Here is a 24,039-nt window from a genome sequence, read left to right on the forward strand (position 1 = left end):
TCGGTTACATTATTCCATCAAGATATGAAGTCTGGGATAATACACCTCTTAATTTGACACTAATCTAAATGAGAGTGAGTATATTTCAAATGGTGATGTACTTTACTAGTGAAAACAGAGTTAGGATTACAGTAAACAAAATTTTAGCACAGGACATTTTCTACCCAAGGGAAAAGAAGACCTTGAATTCAATCACAGAGTGGGATTATCTATTAGTGTAGTGTTTTCACAAACTCTCCACTGCCCTGAAAGATTGTTATTACGAATGGTGTGATTATTAGTACTGTTATTGATTATTGTGTCAGTATACAAAGTGTTGTACATAAGATTACAGTGTAACTCCTATGCAGAGGGAAGATGTGATAACATAATTACAATTACAAGGTAATGCTGGTCTAATTATTGTCAGAAATTGGAGTTCTAATTTCGGAGTGGGGAAATCTCTCAAAATAATGAACACAATCTGGCTAGTTCTCAAAACAGTTTTAAGAGAACCTCTGTTCAACCTCTGGCATTAATGGCACACGCGGCAGAAAATTCACCATAGAAATGCTGCTAAAGTTCAAGCGGTACCAAACAATTCCAAAGTCAGGAATACAACACAATACAATTCCCATAACTGTTTCTAAAACTCAAGACCAATTTCAAAAGAAAAAACATAGCAAAACAATCAAAATAAAATTCTTGTAACCAAAGAACTTTTTTTTAGGGTATGAGACTTAAAACATCAAGAAACCACAACCTGATTAGGAAAAGTCATAGCTCACGGTTCACTGGCACTCTAAGCTGACTCCAATGAAATAGAAGCCAAGTAGGTCACGGAGGTCACATACACTTTTTTACCTTCAGACTTAGTTACCTTTGGAGAGCGCCAAGCCCTCCATCACAGCAAGAACAAGCATTGAAAATGCAATAGGTCTCGCAATAACGCGAGTCTGAACTATTAGCATTGTAAATGATTATGCCCTTTATTTTTGCGTTCTGGTTTTTGGAACATAAATAAAAGGCTTTGCCATTTACAAGGCCTATAGCTTAAATTTGCGTTAAAACGAGACCTATTGCATTGCAATGGTGGTGGTGCTGCTGAGTTTTCTCTGAATCTGCACCCACAATCTGCACCCACAATCTGCACCCACAATGTGTGAGTGGCGTTGCGTGTGTGAGTGGCGTTGCGTGTGTGAGTGGCGTTGCCTGTGTGAGTGGCGTTGCCTGTGTGAGTGGCGTTGCCTGTGTCAGTGGCGTTGCGTGTGCCAGTGGCGTTGCGTGTGTCAGTGGCGTTGCGTGTGCGAGTGGCGTTGCGTGTGCGAGTGGCGTTGCGTGTGCGAGTGGCGTTGCGCGTGTGAGTGACGTTGCGTGTGTGAGTGGAGTTGCGCGTGTGAGTGGCGTTGTGCGTGTGAGTGGCGTTGCACGTGTGAGTGGCGTTGCGTGTGTGAGTGGCGTTGCGCGTGTGAGTGGCGTTGCGCGTGTGAGTGGCGTTGCGCGTGTGAGTGGCGTTGCACGTGTGAGTGGCGTTGCGCATGTGAGTGGCGTTGTGCGTGTGAGTGGCGTTGCGTGTGTGAGTGGCGTTGCGTGTGTGAGTGGCGTTGCGTGTGTGAGTGGCGTTGCACGTGTGAGTGGAGTTGCGCGTGTGAGTGGAGTTGCACGTGTGAGTGGCGTTGCACGTGTCAGTGGCGTTGCGCGTGTGAGTGGCGTTGCGCGTGTGAGTGGCGTTGCATGTGTGAGTGGCGTTGCGCGTGTGAGTGGCGTTGCGCGTGTGAGTTGCGTTGCGTGTGTGAGTGGCGTTGCGTGTGTGAGTGGCGTTGTGTGCGTGAGTGGCGTTGCGTGCGTGAGTGGCGTTGCGTGTGTGAGTGGCATTGCGCGTGTGAGTGGCGTTGCGTGTGTGAGTGGCGTTGCGCGTGTGAGTGGCGTTGCGCGTGTGAGTGGCGTTGCGCGTGTGAGTGGCGTTGGGCGCGTGAGAGGCGATGCGTGTGTGAGTGGCGTTGCGTGCGTGAGTGGCGTTGCGCATGTGAGTGGCGTTGCGCATGTGAGTGGCGTTGCGTGTGTGAGTGGCGTTGCGTGTGTGAGTGGCGTTGCGTGTGTGAGTGGCGTTGCGTGTGTGAGTGGCGTTGCGTGGGTGAGTGGCGTTGCGTGAGTGAGTGGCGTTGCATGGGTGAGTGGCGTTGCGTGTGTGAGTGGTGTTGCGTGGGTGAGTGGTGTTGCGTGGGTGAGTGGTGTTGCGTGGGTGAGTGGCGTTGCATGTGTGAGTGGCGTTGCGTGATTGAGTGGCGTTGCGTGGATGAGTGGCATTGCGTGGATGAGTGGGGTTGCGTGGGTGAGTGGTGTTGCATGTGTGAGTGGCGTTGCGTGGATGAGTGGCGTTGCGTGGATGAGTGGGGTTGCGTGGATGAGTGGTGGTGCGTGGATGAGTGGGGTTGCGTGGATGAGTGGGGTTGCGTGTGTGAGTGGTGTTGCTTGGGTGAGTGGCGTTGCGTGGGTGAGTGTGGTGTTGCGTGGATGATAGTGGGCTTGCGTGGGTGTGAGTGGCGTTGCGTGTCTGTAAGTGTTGCTGTGTGGGTGAAAGTGGCACAGAGCCTTTGATGTGGCCTGGCGCAGGAGAAATGCTGCTGCTGCTAATTAAATACAAGAGCGGCCGGGTAGCGGCCAGGAAACACAAGTACGGCCGGCCACATAATTAGGGGAGGAGAAGCCACACAGCACACGCTGGGAGAAGCCCTTTGATGTGCTGTGCGGCCGCGATGCGCGCTCTGTGCTGGGGGAGGGCCATTAGCCTGAACTCGCGGCAAGATCAAACGAAGGGTGGGAGGGACATTGAGGAACGGGAACAGATGGCCATGAAAGTGTATGGGCCAAAAGCGCGTGCCTGTACGTGCACTCGAAGAAAACGCCACGAAAAAAAGCGGTGGTTTGACAATCAGTTCGAGCACTTGAATTCTCCCCATTTCCCATTCCTTCGGAATGGTAAAGGACGAGACCTAAAAATAGTAAAGGCTGATTAGGTTCACTAATAGTCAGATAAGTCATCATCCATCTCCTTTCAAAGTCTTTCAATTTTGATGCTAGAAATTCTTAATGGGACAATGAAGGATTCCACCAAGGTTGGTTGCCTCTCTACTAGATTTTCTTCTTCTCCTGAGTCCAAGGTTTTACTTTAGGACAGAGTCATTTTTTGTTGTTGAACTGTTCCCCTGGGGCTAGGTTGGAAGGTGTATCTGGCCTGGCTTAAGGATGTCAGACACCTTTTATTTAAAATTCATCAGAAGCCTTTTTTTTGTGGCAAAACGGTCAGAGCAAGGCAAACCTGGATCTCTAACCCACCAAAGGGGCACTCTAACTAGGGAATCCTAAGCCCCTTGTCTTAATCTTCCAGAGGAGGAAAACACTACTGAATCTCAAAAAAATGTCAGCTGCCTGGACATGTTTTCCTGGCCACTCCAGCAAATTTCAGATTGGCTTTAAGCACCAGACCATTCTCCTGCAGAATCCACTGATCAACTAGGCTTTTTTGAATCAGGGGTGCTACTGCCATTTGTGTTCCAGTAGTAGCAAAAGGAGAACAAACACATGACTATTGTTTAGGAAATGCAGTCCCTGGGTGCCTGGGAGAGTGCTTGGGCTTTCTCCTTCTAGAAGCCAGACAGAGTGTTCTGTTTCAAGATGTTTCAATTCAGGTCCAGGAATGTTCTGAGGAGGTGATGATGAGGTATTAGTCTTATCCAATGGAATTGTTAATGATTGGAGAATTCCTGACATGATCTTGGCTACTTTCTCACAGAATTCAAAGCATCTCTCAACGAAGATGACACTAGCCTTCTTCCCTCAGAAGAAGGATCCTTTTATGTCTTCTCAGATGGAGATCAGGTATCCTTCATTCTTGCAGGGTTAGAACTGGTATTCCCTCCTGCTGGGACACAGACACAGGTGGCTCTGGCAATCAATGGTTGCTGTTCCTGGCTGGTCTATTTGGGATCTACACTTCAAAGGAAGAGCTGCGAAAACTGCTCTTTGTGTCGCCAACTGTTCCAGTTCCCTTCCCAGATTGTTAATATCAGCTTAATACCACTGTTAACACTAAACCTGCCTTCTGCTTTCAGAGGCCAAGCCAATGTCTTCCAGGAGAAGGAAGGTTAACAGCCCACAAGGGAGGCAAACCAGTTCTAAATCACTTCAGTCTCAGGCAGTCCAAAATACATTTTCCTAAAGTTACCTCTCCACAAAAATCTTCTTCCTTATCACAGTCATAAAACATGATCATTCTCATATGTGAGTAGGCCATTCTAGAAAGCTCTTTAGTTTTTTCTGTATTCATACTTTTACTTTTGTTATGACAAAACTTTGATTAGATCTTCCTTTATTTTATTTACACCGTATACCCCTCCCTTTCCCTATCAATTATATTGACATTCACTTACGTAACTTTTTCAAAACATTTCTGTCAGAAGTGATGTGCCTTGTGTGCAAGGTAAATTATCTCTTGGATTTTGCAGGCCGAGTTTTTAACTACAACAGGTCTCCGAGACATATATTTTCAAGTAGCAATTCACATCAGTTTAAAGAGGTTCTTATGATTTCCTCTAGAACAGAACCATTGTCAGTTCAAAGCCCCCCCTTTTTGCAAAAGCAGTGTTCTAAGAGTGTTCACAAAGGTATATTGTTAGAATTTGCATCCTTGGTGTGATTCTGCCCTGCCCTCTTGGCCTTCAATCCTCCGAGTTTTGCTTTCTCAGTTCAGCAGGCTTTAAGACTCTGCACATGTTACCACTGCCAACCAATGCTATAGTGCTTGTGTTCTCTCCTGAAAATGTGGTAGAAGTGACTTACACCCAATTGGCCTATTCAATTTACATGTAAGTCCCTAGTAAAGTGGTACTACGTGTGTCTAGGGCCTGTATATTAAATGCTACTAGTGGGCATGCAAGACTGATTGTGCCACCACTTAAAGAGGCCTTTAAACATGTCTACGGCCTACCATTGTGCTAGTATGTGCAGGTTCAAACTGCCATGTCGACCAGGCAAAATAGACCTTTTGCCAGCCCGAGAACTTCCTTTTTAATACATATAAGTAGTGTAGGCCCTGAACAGCCCAGAGGGCAGGGTGCAGTATATTTAAAAATGTATTTTCAAAGTTTACATGTCCTGGCAGTGAAACATTCCTAAATGTGTCTTTCACTACTGCAAGGTCTACCTCTCTCATAGGACAACATTGAAGTTGTCTCATTACATTTAATAAGCTGTAACGTCCAATTGGGAGCAAATAGACAGGTCGAGTTTGGGGTGTACCGAATTGTAATTAAAAGCCCTCTTTAATGGTAAAGGTCGATTTTTACTCACAATTAAGAAAATCCTACCTTCAGAAAGAAACTGATTTCTTATCCTAACAACTTGGTGTTAGCAGCCTGATCCTGGGTCATATAATTAGGTATAGCTGACAATTGGTCTTTCTGTACTGCTCCCATACAATGAGCCTGGGTATACAGATTGAGGTGCCATTTCAACTCAAACATGTCATGGAATGGTGGATGTTTGGAAAAGAATGTCCTGACCCCCTCAGACCCTCATATTCCATTGGTGACCACTAAAATCCCAGTATAACTGGTCAGAGGGAACTCTAGACCAACTAAAGATTCAGTGAAATTGATCACTTACAGAGGCAAAACAATCCTCAAATTGCAGGGGGCTTCATGCAATTTTTCTAGCCATAATCGCTTTTCTGAAGAAATCCACAAAAAAGCTATTTGATAACTTGCAGATAATCAATTCAAACTGATATATTAAGACAGGGATGAACAAAATCCCCCAATCCGGTGGATCTGGCCCATTCCATATGTTCTAGGGCAGAGGAAACTATATTGACCCTAACTCCGACTCATATTGAAGGGTACTAAGCAAGGTAGCAGACAATCTGAGCAGAAATTTCACCTCAATAATATCTCTTTGTCTTCATACAGACATATTTTTAACCATTACAAACAGGCTAGAAAATCCAGGGGTGGGCTTGTTTGCCCCAGAAAAAGATTCTCCTCTTCCCCTGTTTTGCTCCCAGAATAGATGCAAGGAGGCCTGGGGGACAGATGCACTATTTTTTTCGCAAGCCTACCAGTCTCCTGTATGCATTTCCCTTATTGCTCTTTTACCCACGGTGCTGAAGAACATTCAGAGGGAGAAGGATGAAGTAATGCTTATCACATCTTTCTGGTTGGAGAGACTGTGGTTTGGTTTCTTGAACTATTTGCCTCAGACCCAACTTACAATTACTTCTTTGGCCTCAGCATCCTCTTCAGTCTCTGGTACGCTTTCGCCTAATGAATTGGAGATTGGAAGGGTAGCTCTACATCCTTTGGGGTGTTCACAACAGACTGCTTTGGATATACTGGGAAGCCGTAGATAACTCTATTAGGAAATCTTAAAGCAGACATTAGAAAAAGAAAATGGTATAAGACAGATTTTGTCTCATGAAATCCTTCTAAAATCTTGGAATTTTTGAGCAATTGATTTCAGAAAGATATTTCTCTAGCTATAACTTAAAGGTCCAATGGGTTTCTATAAAGACAATTGATAGACTGTAAAAATCTTGTCTCTACAATAGAGTTTCTGGCAGGAATACTTTAAAAGCTTTTCCAACAAAAGACTTATTATTCACTTCCCCGCTCCAGTTTGGGATTTGGCTATGATGTTAAAGGATTTACAAGTAGCATCTTTTTAACCTTTACAAATGGTAGATTTAGCATTCTTAATGGCTAAAGTGGTGTTTCTTTCAAGTAAACATCAGCTAGGATAGATGGATACCTCAGTTTGAGACCCTCATACCGGATATTTTTGCTAACATTTTTAAGATCTGGGACTCTATTCATTCCAAAAAATAACTCTAGATTTCATTTACAATAAGAGATAACCCTTCCAATTTTAATGTCAAATCATTCTTCTCTGGAAGAAAAAAATATGCAAGCCTACATTTTCATTTATTTACAAAGAACTTATTTTTTTTGTTTAAATGATACTCTTTTAGTTGCTTAGGTAAAAATGATAAAGGAAAAAAAATCCACTACTGCTACCCTAGGTAGGTGGGTAAAGTTTACTATTGTGAAAACTTATGAGAAGGCTATCCTGTTTTAGGTTTAAACTTATAATAACTGATAAAACCCCACCGAGAGAGAAATAGCCCTCACCAGTGTAAACATATAAACACTGAAAAAACACCTGCACAACCAAAAACTAAATGCCATTCGTAGAAAGGAAAAAGAGAGAGTGAAAGAGTCATTTTAAATTCTTCCTGAAGGGGGCCAATACAATGTAAAATTGTTATACAAGGTAGAAGCAAGAAAGATTGGGCTAACATTATTCTGCTTGAGTTTTGCTGTTTAGGGATGTCACTAAAATATAGTTTCTTCTTCCTTTTGCTTTTTTTGGTTTTGTGTTCTTTGGTCTAAAGATGCAGGGTTCAGAAGCATGTTTTAGGTCTTGTTTAATTATTTTATAAGCTGTAGAGAAATAGGAAATATCAAAACACATATTTGATATTTTGGCTACGTTTGATTCTTTCACTGATAGGTAAAATGGCTGGTTTCATAAAAATATTTTCCAATATTTATCCACAGAGAATGGGTAAAACCCCTTGATACATTAGCCTCCATTTCTAGCGAGTCAGTATTGATAGTAGGCGAATTGCCAAACACCCCAGGCTTTAAACATTCAATGCAAGTTGTTGTGACAGGTATTTGAGAAATGAGTGCTGTCACCAAGCATATGGGATAGTGGTGAAAACATGACACCAGACTTTTGGAAAACATGAAATTCAATGCCACTTGGAATGCTGCAGCAAAATGTTCTTACCAAGTTCAATAAAGATTGGAGTGATATTGTTTGTATTTGCAGAGATTCAGCTATGTATATGAAAATGTTGTGTGGTGATCTCTCAAAATCAATACCTGAGCTGAACTGCTTCTGGTGGACTTGGCCCTTTTGGAAGGTTCATCCCTAAACTTTTTGTTTTGAAATGTGACCTGGTGTTATTTGTTTTTGGCTTCTGGGCACTTTAACACTGTGTGCCAGTGTAAAGTGTGTGCGCACTCTGAGTGCATGTTGTGAGATTGGCCTGCCCTCCCATAGGAATGCATGGGGAATGTGTGTGTCCATGGTAGTTTCTGATGTGTGGGGAGTGCAGGGGCGAGTTTGGTATGTGCAAACTCGTGAGATTAAATGCTGCGCGACGGTGTGCGCAGATTTAATGTGTCTGGTGTGGAAGTGCCACTTCTAGAAGTTGGCATGTCTGTGTAGTGAATGTGAATTGACTGTCTGGCTTGTGATTGGCTGGAGCTGGCTGATGTACCTGGCTCCAGGAGTCAGGATGGGTCTGCCCTGGTGGTGAATGGAGAGATCTGCATGTTGATGGGAGGAAGGAGTACACCTGGAACCTGAATAGGGCTGGGCCTTCCCTCCACAATGCTGGCTCCACCCCCTGTGGTGCGTCTGATGTCCCTAGCCTGTCATGTGAATGGGGAGAGGGGCTGAGCACAACAAAGTGCTCAAGAACCAGTTGTAACTGGTTCTCCCCCTGCCCTGCAGCCTAAGACAAAGGAAAAATGTGTATAAAAAGGGCTGTGACCCCTTGTAAAGTTGTTCACTCTGATCCTGACTTAAAGGGGGGCCTGCTGCTGCTGGGCGCCAGGAGGAACCGCCACTGGGGACTGCCTCCCTGCTGGAGGGTCCTGTGATCTGGCCCCTGGGCCCAGCCTTTGCCCCCTTGCATTCCTTCTAAGACTTTCCCTGGACTTCAGACTTTGGGCTTTGTGGTATTTGCCCTGAGGAGTGCCTGGCTTCACATTGCTGGAAGAGGCGTTTTGTTGTGTTCCCAGAGGAGCAGCGCTCGGATTTGCGTGGCAGCACGAGGCTGTGATCACTTCTGGTGGGGGGCCCCCTGGCATGGAGTTTCCCCCACGATCGTGCCCGTTTGCGGCACAGGTGCCCACCCAGCCTTGCCTGCCGCATATTTACCGCCTTTTTAACTATCCCTAGCGGGTGCCCACCCCGCCAGTGACTTGGTGCCTTGTTTTTGAAAGAAAGACGGGAGCCTATCCCGTAGTGGCGTCCTACGCGGGTGCCCACCCCTTCTTGTCGCATCCGAAGAAGGAGCAGGAGCCGAGTTCAAGCCGGCGCCCACGCCTGACGGTGGGCAGGGCTGGCCGAGACAGGAGAGAAGTCTCGTGGGCTCCATTTCCGCTTCCCCCGGGTGGGAGGAAGCGGTGTCGCATCTTGCAGGCGTCCCTGCGCAGTCCCGGTCCCAGGAAGGCGGACCGGGCAGGGGGAGGCAGGCGGCACCAAGCGAGAAGCGAAGCGGGACTCCCAGGTGGTAAAGAGAGCCCCGCATACTGCCTACCCCGTGTGTTGCGTGACCACCAGATCTTCCAAGCGGGACCCCCGTAGTGCAGAGGGAGTCTCACGGGTTGCCTTAGCGCAACCAAAAGTAGGAGACTCCCGCTGCCCCGCTGCAAGACAAGCAGATACAGATCCCACAAGGCAGAGGAGCCCCAGGACACCCGAGAAGTGCTGCAGGTTCCAGAGGAGACGGCCCGGCCAGAGAACAGCAAGAGGAGTCTCGCACAGCGTGGTGAGTGGGGCACTGTGTGAGGCGGTTTGAGGGGGTGTCGAGGCACACTTTCGGTGTCCGCCCCCGTGACCCGGTGCTCAGTCCTCCTTTCCGCTGCCCCGCTGGACAGTGGGCAGCACCAGCTCCTGGGGAGAATATTTGCCGCATCTTCCTGTGGGCAGTTAGGAGCCCCGGAGTGGGGCTCCAAAGGCACAGTGGTGCCTGTGCTGGTGATTTAAAGGGTCCGTGTCCCCCTACTTGGCCAAGCACCAGAGCGGTGCCATTTCCCAGGGCTGCCCCGGTTGACAGCGGGCCGCTCCAACGTTGCCTCAGTATTTTCCCGAGCCAAGATGGCTCCAACCTTTGGCCATATTTCCTAAAAGGGCCCAGTTGGGTCCTCAGGGGGCCATGCTACCCCAGCTTCGCCCAAGTATTACAGGAGCCAGTGTGCTCCAGGGGGACATGATCTCCACAGCCCAAAGGGGCTCCAACAGTTGGTGTATTTTTTTGTTGTTCTCAGGGCCGGTGAGGACCCATGCCACATCTCTACTTTACAGCTGCCCAGCAAGTAGTGGGCAGCTGCCACGTTTAGGCCTGTTCTTTTGCGCACTTTTCTTTTGGCTGTGTGCGCAGCCAGCCCTGACTATTTGGACATAGAGCGTTGGCCCTGGGAGAGGCCAGTTGGCCCTGGGGACAGTTTTTCATGTGAGGTGCTCTTGCTTGAGGTACACTGTTGATGCCTAATATGATTTATGCAAAATGTGCAATGCCTTTATGCCTGTGATACCTCTAACTGTGTTTTTATGCTTAGGAGGTTGTTTTGCCTAGTATAGTTTATACTAGTGAAGTTGTGTTCCTGCGTGATCTATGCCTAAGGTGATTAGGATTGCGTAGTGTGTACCTACCTTTTACCAGTGGTTACTGGTTGTGTTCTACAATTGTTATTTTGTGCTTCAGTTATTACATGTGCGAAATCTACTATTTCTACTAAGTGCTAATTCTGAAAGTGGCCCACGTGGCCCTGTCATGTGTAAATAATCCCCCGTAAATACTGCCCAGTGCCAGTTGGCACAGTGTATCTGTGTGATTATGATCTAATGTGTTTATTGGAAATACAAAGGCTATTTTTATATATAACCTTGTGTGGAGTTCCTTTTTGTGGTGTACCTAGTGTGTTGCTACTGTGTGTGTGTGTTGCGCAAACGCTTTACACATTGCCTCCGGGATAAGCCTGACTGCTCGTGCCAAGCTACCAAGGGGGTGAGCAGGGGTTATCTTTGGCGTGTAACGCCCTTGCCCTGACTAGAGTGGTGGTTTCTGCCTGGCTTTGGCGCAAGTCTTAGCCAACCAGAAATCCCAGTTCTAACAGCTTCCCTGTAAGAGATCCTTGCCACTTTACAATCTTCAGAGTTAATGAAGAATGCTATTGACCTTTTAGTCTATTCTGGTGCAGTTTTGATATGTGCAGGAACCAAAACGCAAATATTTCTAATTTTGGGCTTTGTGTGGCATCAAAGAAAAAGTCATCCCAACTGTGTCATTTAGCTGGTGGTTGTCAGTCCTAGAAGCCGTGAATGCTATATTATCCATGTGGCAACCATTTACAGAATTTTTGTTGAGTGATGATGCGAAAGGCAAGAAATGTGAGGATCTTCGGTCGCATTTTGATAGTGTGAAAAAAAGCACATCCTACTGTATTCTTCGATTTTTACAGGAAAACGTGACTGCTGTAGTGGACATAATAATAACTAGAGTCTGAAAACACCCTTGTCTACCAAGTGGTCAGCATAATTGGTGTATGTGTGAAATATCTCTCTGAGAGTAGGCTGGGTGACACTTTAGTGACTTAGGCACTGCAACATGTTCCATGTTCGAGTGCTTGCCACATGGAAAGCAAAGAAATGTTGAGGAGGAATTCAGGAAATTTAATTTTACAATGTATAAGAAATGGTTTGCAATGATGGATAAGGATATCCCTTCACCAACCATGGCATTTGAAGTCAATGAAGCCTCACTGTGGCACTCTGCACAAGTTTTAGATGCATTCCGGAAAGGAGAATTTTCTATGGGCTTTCTAAAGTGCTGCTTCATTTTTAACCACTTCAAAAACTCTGAGGGCATATGCACCCAGTTCAACGCATTTGTTGCAGAACCTGTTCCAGAGAATCACAATCTTCAGGCGCACCAGTATTGGCATGGAAAGCTATCAGTGGTCAGAGTTAGCACATTGTGTACTGGCAGTTTTGCCGTTGCCAGTCTCAAGTGTCAATGTTGAGAGGACCTTTTCACAGAAAAAAGTTTACATGGGAAGGAAAGAGCGAGCGCACATGACCAAAGACTCACTGAAGAAGTATTGTATGGTGTACTACAATAAGTTTGGTTTGTAAAAATTTATTTGGACCGCATATACACTGTATGTACACTGTCTATATACCATGCACTATCAGTGTAGAAAGCAAGCAATGATGAAACAAAACATTCCATAAACACTGGAAAAACACTGTTTCTATTGATTTTAATGGTGCGAAAATGTGTAACCACTGTTTTTTAAGGTATTAAAATCACTTGAAAACACTGAAAAAAAAACAACAGAATATACCAAAAATAGAAACTTAAAACAGGAAAGCCTACTTATGAGACAATGAATCAACAGCTTCTTTTTGGTATTCATGCTTCCTCTACTAGAGTTGTTGCAACCTCTTGTGGCATGAGGCAAAAGGTATTTCAATAGAAGAAATATGTAGGGCCGCAATATTGGCATCATCTAATCGCTCTATAAATCTCAACTGTTTATAGGTAACATAACAGAATGAATAAAGTCTATCAGAGGGTGTGCTGACCTGTTAAAATCTGAAAAAAGTAAAGATAAAAAGTTGGACATGTAAATAATGTAAGGTTTTAATAATATGGACATGTAATTTAGACATATTTTAATAATTTAAAAATATGGACATTTAAATAATTTAATGTTCATTAATGAAAACACAACCAGTTTTGTTCCTTCAAATACATAGGGCCTGATTCTGATGCGGTTAGGAAAGTAGTCCCACCTAGGGCCTGATTCTGATGTGGTTAGGAAGGCCTCCTAATGGCATTTGCTCCTTCCAAATCGTATCGGGAACGTGTCTTCCCGACCCAGGGCCCAATTATGATGCGGTTAGCAACATGTACTCCCATTGAAGTCAATGGGAGTCCAACCAAATTGTATCTGGAAGCATCCGGATGCATCGTACTACGTCGGTTGGACTCTCCCGATCCGAGTGGTTTGGAAACCATTTCCAAACCACTTTGGTCGGGAAGCTTTCCAACCCGCATCAGAATCAGGTCCTAAGAAGACTTAGAGATTGCTTGATAAATCCTGGAGAGGTTATGACTGTGATGAGGAAGACGAGATGCCGAGGTAATGGCCCAATTACTTACCAGTACTCTTTATTATTTGTAGTCTTATTCTTCTACATCACAAACTAAATATTCCGCCACACCATACCAATTATTAAGGCATATTAAATGTATTGGTTCTTCAGAAAGTTACGTAATGGGAACATCAGTGTTATGGGTAGGAGACTGGAGAGTTATCTGGTGTAAATAAAATAAAGGAAGGACTAATAAAAAGTTTTTCTTAACAAAGAGGAAAGTCTAAATATAGAAGAAACTAAGGAGCTTAGTAAAACAGATGTTTTAAGTACTAAGTTGTTATGACTGTCACAAAGAAGACTCAGATTAGGAATAATGAAGATTAAGGGTAAGTAATCAGGCCATTCATAAGAAGGCATGTTCATGGAAAATATAACTTTACCTACACAGAGCCAAACAGCTTTCTGTAACTGTTCACTATGGAGGCACATTTTTCCAATATCCAGCATGCCCAACTGTCATGTATGTTAGGCACGTAGCATGTGTCTAATGTCTCTGGACTACTTTTAAACTGCATCCCAGCCAGAGGTTAATGATTCTTAATGGAGCCATACATATGTGAGATTTTTAAATGCACACATTGCAGCCCACTATGATATTTAACTTCCACGCCTCTTGCGCATTTTCTCCTTCAATAACCATGGTCCTACTGAAAAGTTAAACAAGCCAATTAGGTAAAACCAACACACAGCACATGTTTATGGGAAAAGAAAGTACTCTCTGACATAGTTTCTGGAGTCCTAAAACTCTAAATCAGGCCCTGTATTTTTCACAGTAACAAATAAAAGCACGATTTGGGAATGTACTAGGTTCATTTAATATTTTCACTAATCTTCTTTACATCAACTATTGTACGATACGTCCTTTTGCAGTACGATGTAGATAACAAAGAACATCTGAAAGTTGTTAGGCAAAGATGAAAACAAAAAAGCCTTAGAGAAAAGGTACTTACAGCTCTCCAGTTGCATTGCACATGTCTGAACATCCATGGGAAAGTTCTTCAAGTCCATTGGACAGGATAAAATTAACGTCAGCCTAGAGGAGAAATGTAAAATTTCGGTAAATAACAAGAGTAAACAGTGGCCTGAATAGTGGAATCAATGGTTCAAACATGCTTGTAACCACACAGATACGGCATACAACAAGAGCTTGCTTCAATATTAGGGTGATATTGAAAACATTAAGTGACACTTGACTTAAAAGGCACTGTCCTGCAAAAACAAAACATGAAGGGAGGTAGCGTTGCGAAGATCTTATTATAATAATAGCCGTGAACACGCCAACGACTAAAGGAGTTTTCAGATTCTCAACGCTTAAGAAACGCCAGTGCTTAATTTGTAAAAATAAATAAATAATAATAATAAGTCCCCGGCCCCCTGGCAGGAGCCCACTGCAGCTTCCACCACCTATTGCTCCTGCCAGCTCTGGCATGGGCAGTACCAACACACCTACCAAACTTTGTACTCCTACAAGTGTTGACAATTAAGACTATTCCAGATCACCCAGAGCTAAAAGAATGGCTTGCGTAACAGGCATTAGTAATTTTTATTGTCTATTGAATCATAAAAACAACTGTTGGTAGGTTAACTTCAAAATTAGACTGACAACGCCACCATGTGGCAAACCGTCATAAGTGCCGGTGGAGACAATTAAGTGCTGGTGCTAAGCACAGGAAGCAACTGGTTAAAATAAAGCACTGGGAAAAGCTGTGGCATCCCAAGGCTATTTGTTAAATCCATATAAACATTTAATGCAACTTGTTTAACTGGAATCCACACATATGGCTTATAAAATGGGTGTAAGGCTTAATTAATATCTGACTAAAGTTGCACGTAAATGCATTTCAAACAAGTGTACAATGCTATAATGCAACTGCTTCTCTAGTTTTCCTTAGGAGAAGCAAGCAGCTCATTCTATCTGCTCCATATGCTTTCAGATGTGTGGTAGTTCAACATTCTGCAGTGAACCCATCTCTCCAATTAGGTCAAAGCACTGAGTTCAGGTAGCCATTTATTATCACTGGCAGACACATTTTATTTATTTATTTATTTGCGAGTTTGTAACGCGCTAGGATCACCTCCCGAAGGAGTATCTCCGCGCCTTTGGCATCCTTAAAGCAAATAAACAACCTGTCACTGTGTCTCCATGATTTAAAATAAGAAGGTTTTAAGCTGTCTCCTAAAGGAGAGATGCTCCTTGCAGAGTCTCAGGGAGAGTGGGAGGGTGTTCCACAGCGTAGGGCCCGCAATGGAAAGAGCTCTGTCCCCTTGTCTCACCTTTTTTGCTCTAGGTATCTGCAGCAAGGCCTGTTCGCTAGATCTCAAGGACCGTGGAGGCACATAAGGAGAAAATTTGTTAAGCAAATATAAAGGGCCTTTTCTCAGGAGACACTTGTGCATGATGCAGCACACCTTAAACTTCACCCTCTGTTTCACGGAGAGCCAATGCAACGCGGTCAAAAGGGGTTTAGAAGGTGTTCGAGGGGGCTGGTTAAGAACAAGGCGGGCAGCCGTATTTTGGACTACCTGCAATCTAGAAGTTACCCCCTCATTTGCTGAGAGAAGCAACCCGTTGCAGTAGTCCAACCGACTCAATACGAGGGCCTGTACCAGGGTCTTCCTGGTTGAGTCTGGAAGCAGTGGAAATACCTTCCGCAACATCCCAATAATGTGGAAACAGGACCCTACCACTTGGGCAGTATGGATTTTAAAGGAGAGGTCCTGATCTAGACGAACACCGAGATCCTTGACCACCTGTTTAGGCTCGGGGACTGGGCCAAGATCCTGCGGCCACCAGTCCGGGGACCAAAGGATTTTGGCTTCCCCGAACAGCATCACCTCCGTTTTAGCAACATTGCATTGCAGGAGGTTAGATGCCATCCAGTGGGCCACTGCCTTCATCCCCTGGGAAAAGGAGTTCTTGATCTCATCCGTAAGGGATTTAAAGGGGAAGAGGAGTTGGGTATCATCCGCGTATGACACAGGGATGAACCCATGGGATCTCATGATGTTAGCAAGGGGGGCCACATAGATATTAAACAAAGTAGGGCTCAGACAGGAGCCCTGTGGCACCCCCTTTGAGATTCCCAACTCCTCTGACCGATAGGCACCCAAGGTGACTGTTTGGGTGCGATCCGTCAAGAAACTCCTCAACCATGCCAGAGCCTTATTTTCCAGGCGATGTTAACAAGCCTGGCGGTCATGGTGTCATGTGACACAGTATCAAACACCGCAGACAAATCCAACAGGACCAGGATAACAGAGTGACGCTTATCCTGGAACCTGTGTAGATCGTCTGCGACTGACAACAAGGTGGTCTCGGTGCTGTGTCCTGGCCTGAAACCCGACTGGGAGGGGTCCAACCCCTTTGTCTCTTCTATGAATTTAGACAAATGTCGGTTGACGTGTTTCTCCACAATCTTTCCCATAAAGGGAAGAAGAGAAATCGGTCGTAGGTTGGCTAAGTCCGTCCAGGGAATGGCGGAGTTTTTCCTCAGAGGTCTCACTAAGGCCCGTTTCCAGTCTCTCGGCACTTCTCCAGTGCTCAGAGATAGATTTATTAATTTTTGAATTTCTGGGCCCAGGACTTCAGACAGCATGGGCATAATGCGAGCTGGAATGATATCGAGGGGGCTTCCACTCTTGATCTGAGTGATTAGTACAGTGACCTCTTCTAGTGAAATAGGGGGAAAGCTTTTGAGACTGACTGGGGTTGAGTTCAAAAATACATTATTGTGAGGGAGATTTATGACAGCTGTCTCACTTAACTTAGAAGCTACTATCTTTTCATAGATGGCATCAATTTTCTTCGTAAAAAATAGTGCAATCTCATCACAGAGAGCCGGTTTGGTGAATGTTAGTAAGATTTTATACAACAACCCGGAGTCTTTCCCAGCCTCTGCTAGTTGAGTTCCTATATAATTTTTCCGGGCTATCCTAATAGCCTTGTGATATGTCCTTAGGGAAATTTTATGCAGTTCCTTATCCTCCAACCTTCGAGACCGTCTCCATGCTTTTTCTAGCTTCCTGGTTTTTTGTTTGAGCAGTCTCAGGTTTTCGGAAAACCAAATTTCTTGTCTGTTTGCCTTGCGAGCTTTATATGTTTTCAGTGGAATGGTAGAGTTTATGGCTACACTAACAGCCTGCTCGAACCGCTGGAGCTCAGTGATTATTTTCGCTGAGTGGTCGGTGGACAGGTGAGCTTTATACACCTCTCCGAAGGCCTCCACAGTTAGTTTATGCCAAGGTCTTCTTTTGGTGGCAAGGGCAGTCTGTATGCCTGGTGTATTCATGGCATCAGTGTAGAATTTCAGAATAAAATGGTCTGTCCATTCTTCCTGGGTGGGTGCCGCACATGTTGTTCGAGGTGAGTTGGAAAACACTAGGTCCAAAGTATGGCCTGCCTCATGTGTGGGCCCATGGTTAATTTTTTTTAGACCTAAGGTCTCAAGATCCGTTAGAAGGGTTCTAACTTCCAAGAAGTCTTCCAACTCTCCATGCAAATTAAAGTCTCCTGTTAACAGGAAGTTTTGATTTTCCTCTACAAAAGGTACTAGGGCTTCCATGAGGGAGATAGAAAAGTTGCCACTCGGGCCCGGGGGGCGATAAACCAGGGCACCCTTTCTCTGTTCCCTGGATGTGGAACTAAGTTTAAAAACTAATAATTCCATCTGCGGGGTACTAATTTCGTCCAGAATGGTAATTTTAAGTTCCTCCTTATGCACTATTGCAACCCCCCTCCTACTTTGTTGAGGCGATCCATTCTGACTATTTTGTATCCTAATGGGATGCTCAGCGCAATAGCGGGGACTAAGTGGGGCTTAAGCCAGGTCTCTGTTATAAAACAGATATCTGGTAGCTCCGTGTCTATCAAGTCCCAGATTTGTGTGCTATGTTTTACTAATGATCGTGCATTACATAGTAGATTTTTCCTCCCCGCAGGGGAATTGTGCTTACTATGAGGTCCATCAACAGTGTTAGACGCTGTGGTGGGCCTAGCGTCGATGTTTTGCTGTTGAGCAGTTCCCTCAGTATTGTGGCAGAACTGCATTCTACACGTAAAACAAGAAAAAGGTCCTTCTAGGTAATGCTCTATCTTACCGGCACAAACAGTCGGTAGACGCTTACGTACAGCTGATAGCGTCTGAAAACTATATGTGATCCGCTTATGTCTAGGGGCCTCGACCACGCCGCCAGGGAGGGTCACCATATCCTCCTGCCCCTTGCCCCGTCCTGTCGCGGACGGGCGCAGACGGGCTGGTCTTTGGCTCGTCTTAGGCGCAGGAGTAGGCGCCACCCTGCGCGCCAACGCTGCGCGCTGGAGCCGACGAGGGGCTAAATAGCCCTGAAATGCTGGAGGTCTAGAGCGCTAACCGCTCGACTCTCCGTGTGTCCCGTCTCTGCCCCGCCCTCCAAACACCGCGATTGGCTGCAGTGCCGGCACTTTCTCTCGATATGACCAGTGGCTGGGCTCTCAAAAAGTTAATTAATATATGGCCTTGTGTATAAAAGATTTTACATTCACCAAATCAGTGCAAACCAGTTTGTGAATGCAAAATTGCATTTCACCACATACAAAGTTGGAAAAGTAGACAAAGTCCAACATTAGGGGATGTTTGTGTAGTGGATCCTCGTGCACAAAGTGAAAAGTCAAGAGCTGCCACAAAACCATGTAGCAGTCAGCTACTGAAATGTACAAAGAATGCAAAGTTAGTGAAAAGTGCCACAAGAGAAAACTTTGCTCCATGCCAACTTATGTTCATACAATGTGAGAAGTGTTAACGAAGGCCCTCTTTTAGGCATTTTGCAGCATCCATCTTGTGCCGTGAGGCATTCTCAAATCCATTACAGCGTACTGGGACTATTCACAAAAAATACGCAGTTTGCTGACTTTAGAAATACCAGTATGTGGGAATCAGTTTGAGACTCATTGCAAAAAGTTGCAGTTGAACAGGTACAGGGTTTGCAATACATCCTAACGTGAGTGATGAGATGGTGGTCTGCTGTGGCAAGCAGGCCTCAATCCTATCATTTTGCAATTTTTTTCCAGTGAGTTGCAAACCAATTCAAACAGATGTTGTTAATCAGGGCTGATTGTGCCTTTTTGCAAAAATTTTTAATTGGTGCCGATTATAGCTTTTTGAAAAATTATCCTTTGCGGTGGCAGGGCTTTGAGGAACCCTAGATCCTCAATGGAGAGACCAGTCCTTGCTTAATGAGCTGTGACCAGCCTACTTTGAGCATGTGGCTGGACGTGTTCCATCTCTGGCTGCCTGCACTGCTGCTTGGAGAAGCTAGGCATAATCTAATCTAAAACAAAAGATGTGACTGATGTGATACTGTTCATGAGACCGTAGAAGAATTTAATGAGACGATTCTATACAATATGTTATGTTAAATGGAGTTTTGTTAAGCGCTCATCTACTCAAACAGAGTGTCCCGGCGCTGTCAGACCCAGCAGCAACACAACCAAAGCAAGAAGATTATTGACAGAACAGCCATGTTTTAAGCTCTTTCCTGAAAGACAACAGATTCCCGCTCTTTCTCAATGACAATGGCAGTGCGTTCCAGGCACGGGGCGCAAGATATTTGAAAGAGCGACCCCCCATCCTAGCACGCCTAATTGCTGGGATAGTGGGCAGAGACAATGACGCAGAGCGTAAGGCTCTGGACGGATCGTAAAAAACAATCCTCTTCCTCAGGTACCGAGCACCTGTGCCGTGGAGTGCCTTGAACGCGATGGTCAGCGCCTTGAACTCGATACGTTGCCGAATCGGCAGCCAGTGGAGAGATTTCAACAATCCCGCCGCATGGGATCTCCGGCCAAGGCCAAAGATTGCACGAGCGTCCGAATTCTGTACCACCTGCAGGCGGGATAGAAGGTACTCAGGAAGGCCGAGGTAGAGCACATTGGCATAATCCAGCCTTGATCCCACCAAGGCTTGCACCATGCTTTTCCTGTGGGCAATGGATAGGAAAGGGAGAAATTTCCTGAGCATTTTTAGTATCCCAAAGAATTGCCCAACCAGGCCCATAATCTTAGATTTAAGAGTGAGACAGTTATCCATCTTAACTCCGAAAAATGACAGATGAAGAATATGTTTGTAAACAACTCTCCTCACATGATTACTTGATATAGCGGCTGAATAGATATTGTACGTTTTGTGTGTATTTTGTATCCATCTGTTTGTAGAGTATGTGTGTGAGCACATGTGCAGATTAGCTTTTGAGTTCTTACTATGTTTTGACCAAGTCTAGTAGGAAACAAGTAGTGAACTACTTTTGTTTAATAAGTGCTTTTAAAACACTATTTTGCAGCCTTTTTTCTCTAACTATAACAAAGTGCAGTGAACAGCCTTGGATACCATGAACAAACTAAGGATTAAAATGTAAGGCATGCATAAAGCCACACTTTTAGCATTTGACCAATGATGGAAGAACAGGCATTTAAATTAAAACTAATAAATATGTAGATTTGTAAATAAGAATCGGAATGAAAAAATGAACACAACCTAACAAATCAAAAGATTCTCACACTTTAAAGTTTCAGAAGAGTGCCTGCACTATGAAGAGAGCTACGAACTCTGGGGTATATTATCAAGGGGTTTATCTCCGCTTTTATGGCTTTAAAAGCCAAGAAAGCGGAGATAAAATTATCTCCCTATTACCAAGCTGTCGCTAACACCAGTTAGTGACAGCTAATAGGAGATAGCGACCATCTTGGGCCCCGCTTTGCATGTCAGTGATATTTATCACTAATGACATGCAAAGTGGGCGTGCCAAGATGTTAGCGACTGGAAACAGTCGCTAACATCGCTATCTCCTATTACCAACTTTTGGAGATATTCGCGCTAAGCGCGAATATCTCCAAAAGCTAACACCTGCCCTGAGCAGTTCTTCACCATGTTATCCAATGGGAGGTGGATAACATGGCTAAGAGCATTTGCTCGATAATGCATGAATATCGCTGACTTTTCAGCGATATTCATGCATTGCGGCCGTTTTTTATCGCATTTGCGATAAACCTTGCTAATAGCAAGGTTTATCTGCGATAAAAATCGCCGATGTGCGGCGATAATTTTTGTCTCTAAACAAGTTAGAGACAAAAATTATCGCTAGTTGTTGGTAATATACCCCTCTTATTCTAACACCTGTATTCACTTAGGTATATAGCGATTGTTTTTTAATTCTGTGTAGTGCAAACCAGAGTTCTAACACTGGATATTGTAATTTGAGGCCTTGCTAACATTATCTGATTAACATTGGGTTACTGGTTGACTACAATATCCTTGCAGCCTTTGCACTGTCTATAGGCACTGTCTATAGTTTTGACTATATGTAGCCATTTATATAAAAAGGAGATAGATAGTTCGGATTTTACGTCATTCATTTGATCTGTTTGTGAACCAAGAAAATCTCTGTCCTTTAGATAATCGAAAAAGGTCAGAACACGTCTAAGTGTATTTTATCTAGTACATTTTTGGGATGTATTTAACAAAATATGTCATGCAGTGGAGTCAGGTGTTTTGGCCCATGTGCCCACCGCATACCTGTAGGGAACACTGTATCAGAGCACACTTAGATTCAGCAGCTGTGCAGTTGCATATTGTGTTGCTATGCACCACAACTACTGTTGGATCTGCTCACCCAAACAGAGCAATGGTCTTAAGTGCTGTTCTTTCAGGGTGTGCAGAGAAGCCCCACACTCAACCCTGATAGAGTTTGAGCTTTCAGACAAACATGGGTTCTGCTCCACAGGGACCTCGAAACCCTCGATGGCCACTTCTAAATATCCCTCCTCAGGCTGTGGCTTTGTTATTCTCAATCTTCATCACAATCCACTGGCCTGGCATTAGGCGTGCCTGGTTTGCATGAGGCAATCTCCAATAAAAATAATAATAAGGTGGGGGAGCAAAAACAAAACTGAGGTCTGTGTGTACAGAGCCACACATTTTATTGAGTAAAGCCTGTTATTCATTAAACTTAGTTTGCATTTGAAATTTCAACTGAAATGAGACAACCAGATGCTAATACTCTAAGGTAGGAACAAAAAGTATGAGGGAGAATGAACAGTTTTGCAAGTGCCTTTCTTGAGAACTAAGGGGCATATTATCAAGAACAGCCTTAAAATTATCGCAGCTTTAGCTGCAGGAAACTGGCAGTTTCCTGCTGCTAAAGCGGCAATAATTTTAACGCCGTTTCTTGATAATATGCCCGTAATTCTTTCTGAGGTTCGCCCATTAGACAGGATCTTAGCCTTAGACTTTAAAGTACATTATGTCTATGATGCTAATGAACCCTTCAGTAAAGCAGATTATCAATTTCTCCTTCCTATAAACACCAGTTAGACATCTCAGCTATCTGTCTTACAATCCTACTGTCTCCCATAGAATGAAAATGTTTAATACAATTCATTCTACTCCTACACAGATAGTAAAATCTAAAACCAGGTAAAGAGTTCATTACAGACCACCTGATGACACACTTCCAAATTTAAAATGTATAATCAAAAATCCAACCAATTGAAAGTGAAATTGAGGAAATAACACAGAGCAATTGAAGATTTAAATTCTTATGTTAGGTGTATGGAGGGCTTGGATCTCTCCATGAACACCTCAAAATCTTTTGTGATGGTTGAGGGCGCTAAGCTCACTTAAACCAAGAATCATTATTGCCCTAAAGCTAAGGTCACTCAAGCCTGTTCTTTCAACTATATGGGCATCTTGTTAGACAATAAGTCCTATTGTGGCCCCTCCTCTCAATCGAAAAGGCTCACTTTAGCCAGACTGTGTCCTGGATTTCATTCTAAGCATGGGAAAGAAAACTGTAAAAGCACTGATTCATTATTACAAGGCTAAGTGTGTTTCAGCTACCTTCTATGGCAATGATATCTGGGGGTATCCTGATTGAGGTCCCCTTCAGTTAGAGGAAAACAAGTTTCTTTGGTGGTTGCTGGGGTGCCCCAAAAATCACCAACATTTGCGGTACATGAGGAACTTGGCCTCAAACATATCTTGGATATTGTCAAACTCATGCCCATACTATGTTGGCTCTCGATATGGTATACGAGTGAGCAAACTCTTAATAAGCTGATTATGCAGGATTGTCTTTCTTCATTCATCTCTAAAGCAATTCCATGATTGGGTTACATCCAGTCTGCCCAAGCCTTTTCACGTAGTCTGAGGCTATTTTTAAGGCTGACTACCTGTGGGTCAAACAGAAGTTTCTATCACAGCTCTCTGTTCTCAGAAAGGACCAGGAATTGCGCAAACCAGCTGTCCCGGCACACTGTTCGATAAAAACAGTTGATTCCATCGAACCATACCTGACCTGGGTTAACAACATCTACCATCATCAGCTAGGTTGAATTTCTTTCTTCCACGGGTTAGTTTTGCTAAAGGTTGGGCTGCAGAAGGCTCTTTAGGCCGTTGTGAGTGTGATAAAACTTCAGCTCAGTCCATGATACAAGTTGTAATGTACTGCAGCCCATACAATCTTGCATTGGAAAAGGTTTTTAGTTCCCATTCTGATAAAGGCTCAGTTTCAACCAGTAAGCCAGCAATGGTGTTCCTCTCTACGTTGGGAGAGATGCGCACCTGTGTAAACATGGGTCATTTTTTAAGCAGTATTGTTAAGGTTGGAGGGGCTGGGCCTTAATTGGCTACACTAATTGATTGTATTTTATTGCCGTCCATCAGCTCCAAATATTGAATCTATTTTCTTTTTACTGATATATGCAGTAACTGTACTTGTTTTATCACTTACGTTTTGTGGATTGTGCTTAATGTATTTTATCTACCTGTGAATGGACTTGTGTGTTTCATGAGATTGTATTAATTTTATATCTTTTATGGTTATTTATTTAACGGAATAAAGAGACTTTACTACTCCTGCTCATACAATTCATCCCATTCCTGGAGAGATAGTAAAATCTAAAACCAGGTAAAGACTTTATTACACACCACTTGATGACACATTACCAAATTTCAAACATATAATCAAAAATCCAACCAATTGAAAGTGAAATTGAGGAAAAAAATACAGAGC

At 44.1% G+C, this 24,039-nt stretch overlaps 1 protein-coding gene across 1 annotated transcript in view; it reads right to left on the reverse strand.

The window, feature by feature from the left end:
• GLRA2 (glycine receptor alpha 2) overlaps positions 1-24,039 on the reverse strand; it is an 819,827-nt gene that overhangs the window by 403,597 nt on the left and 392,191 nt on the right. The window contains exon 5 of the mRNA XM_078657642.1: positions 13,947-14,029. Within this exon, the coding sequence (XP_078513768.1) occupies positions 13,947-14,029 (83 nt within the window). The remainder of the gene's footprint in view (positions 1-13,946; positions 14,030-24,039) is intronic.

Source organism: Lissotriton helveticus, chromosome 8, assembly GCF_964261635.1.
Source record: "Lissotriton helveticus chromosome 8, aLisHel1.1, whole genome shotgun sequence".
Lineage (NCBI taxonomy): Eukaryota > Metazoa > Chordata > Amphibia > Caudata > Salamandridae > Lissotriton > Lissotriton helveticus.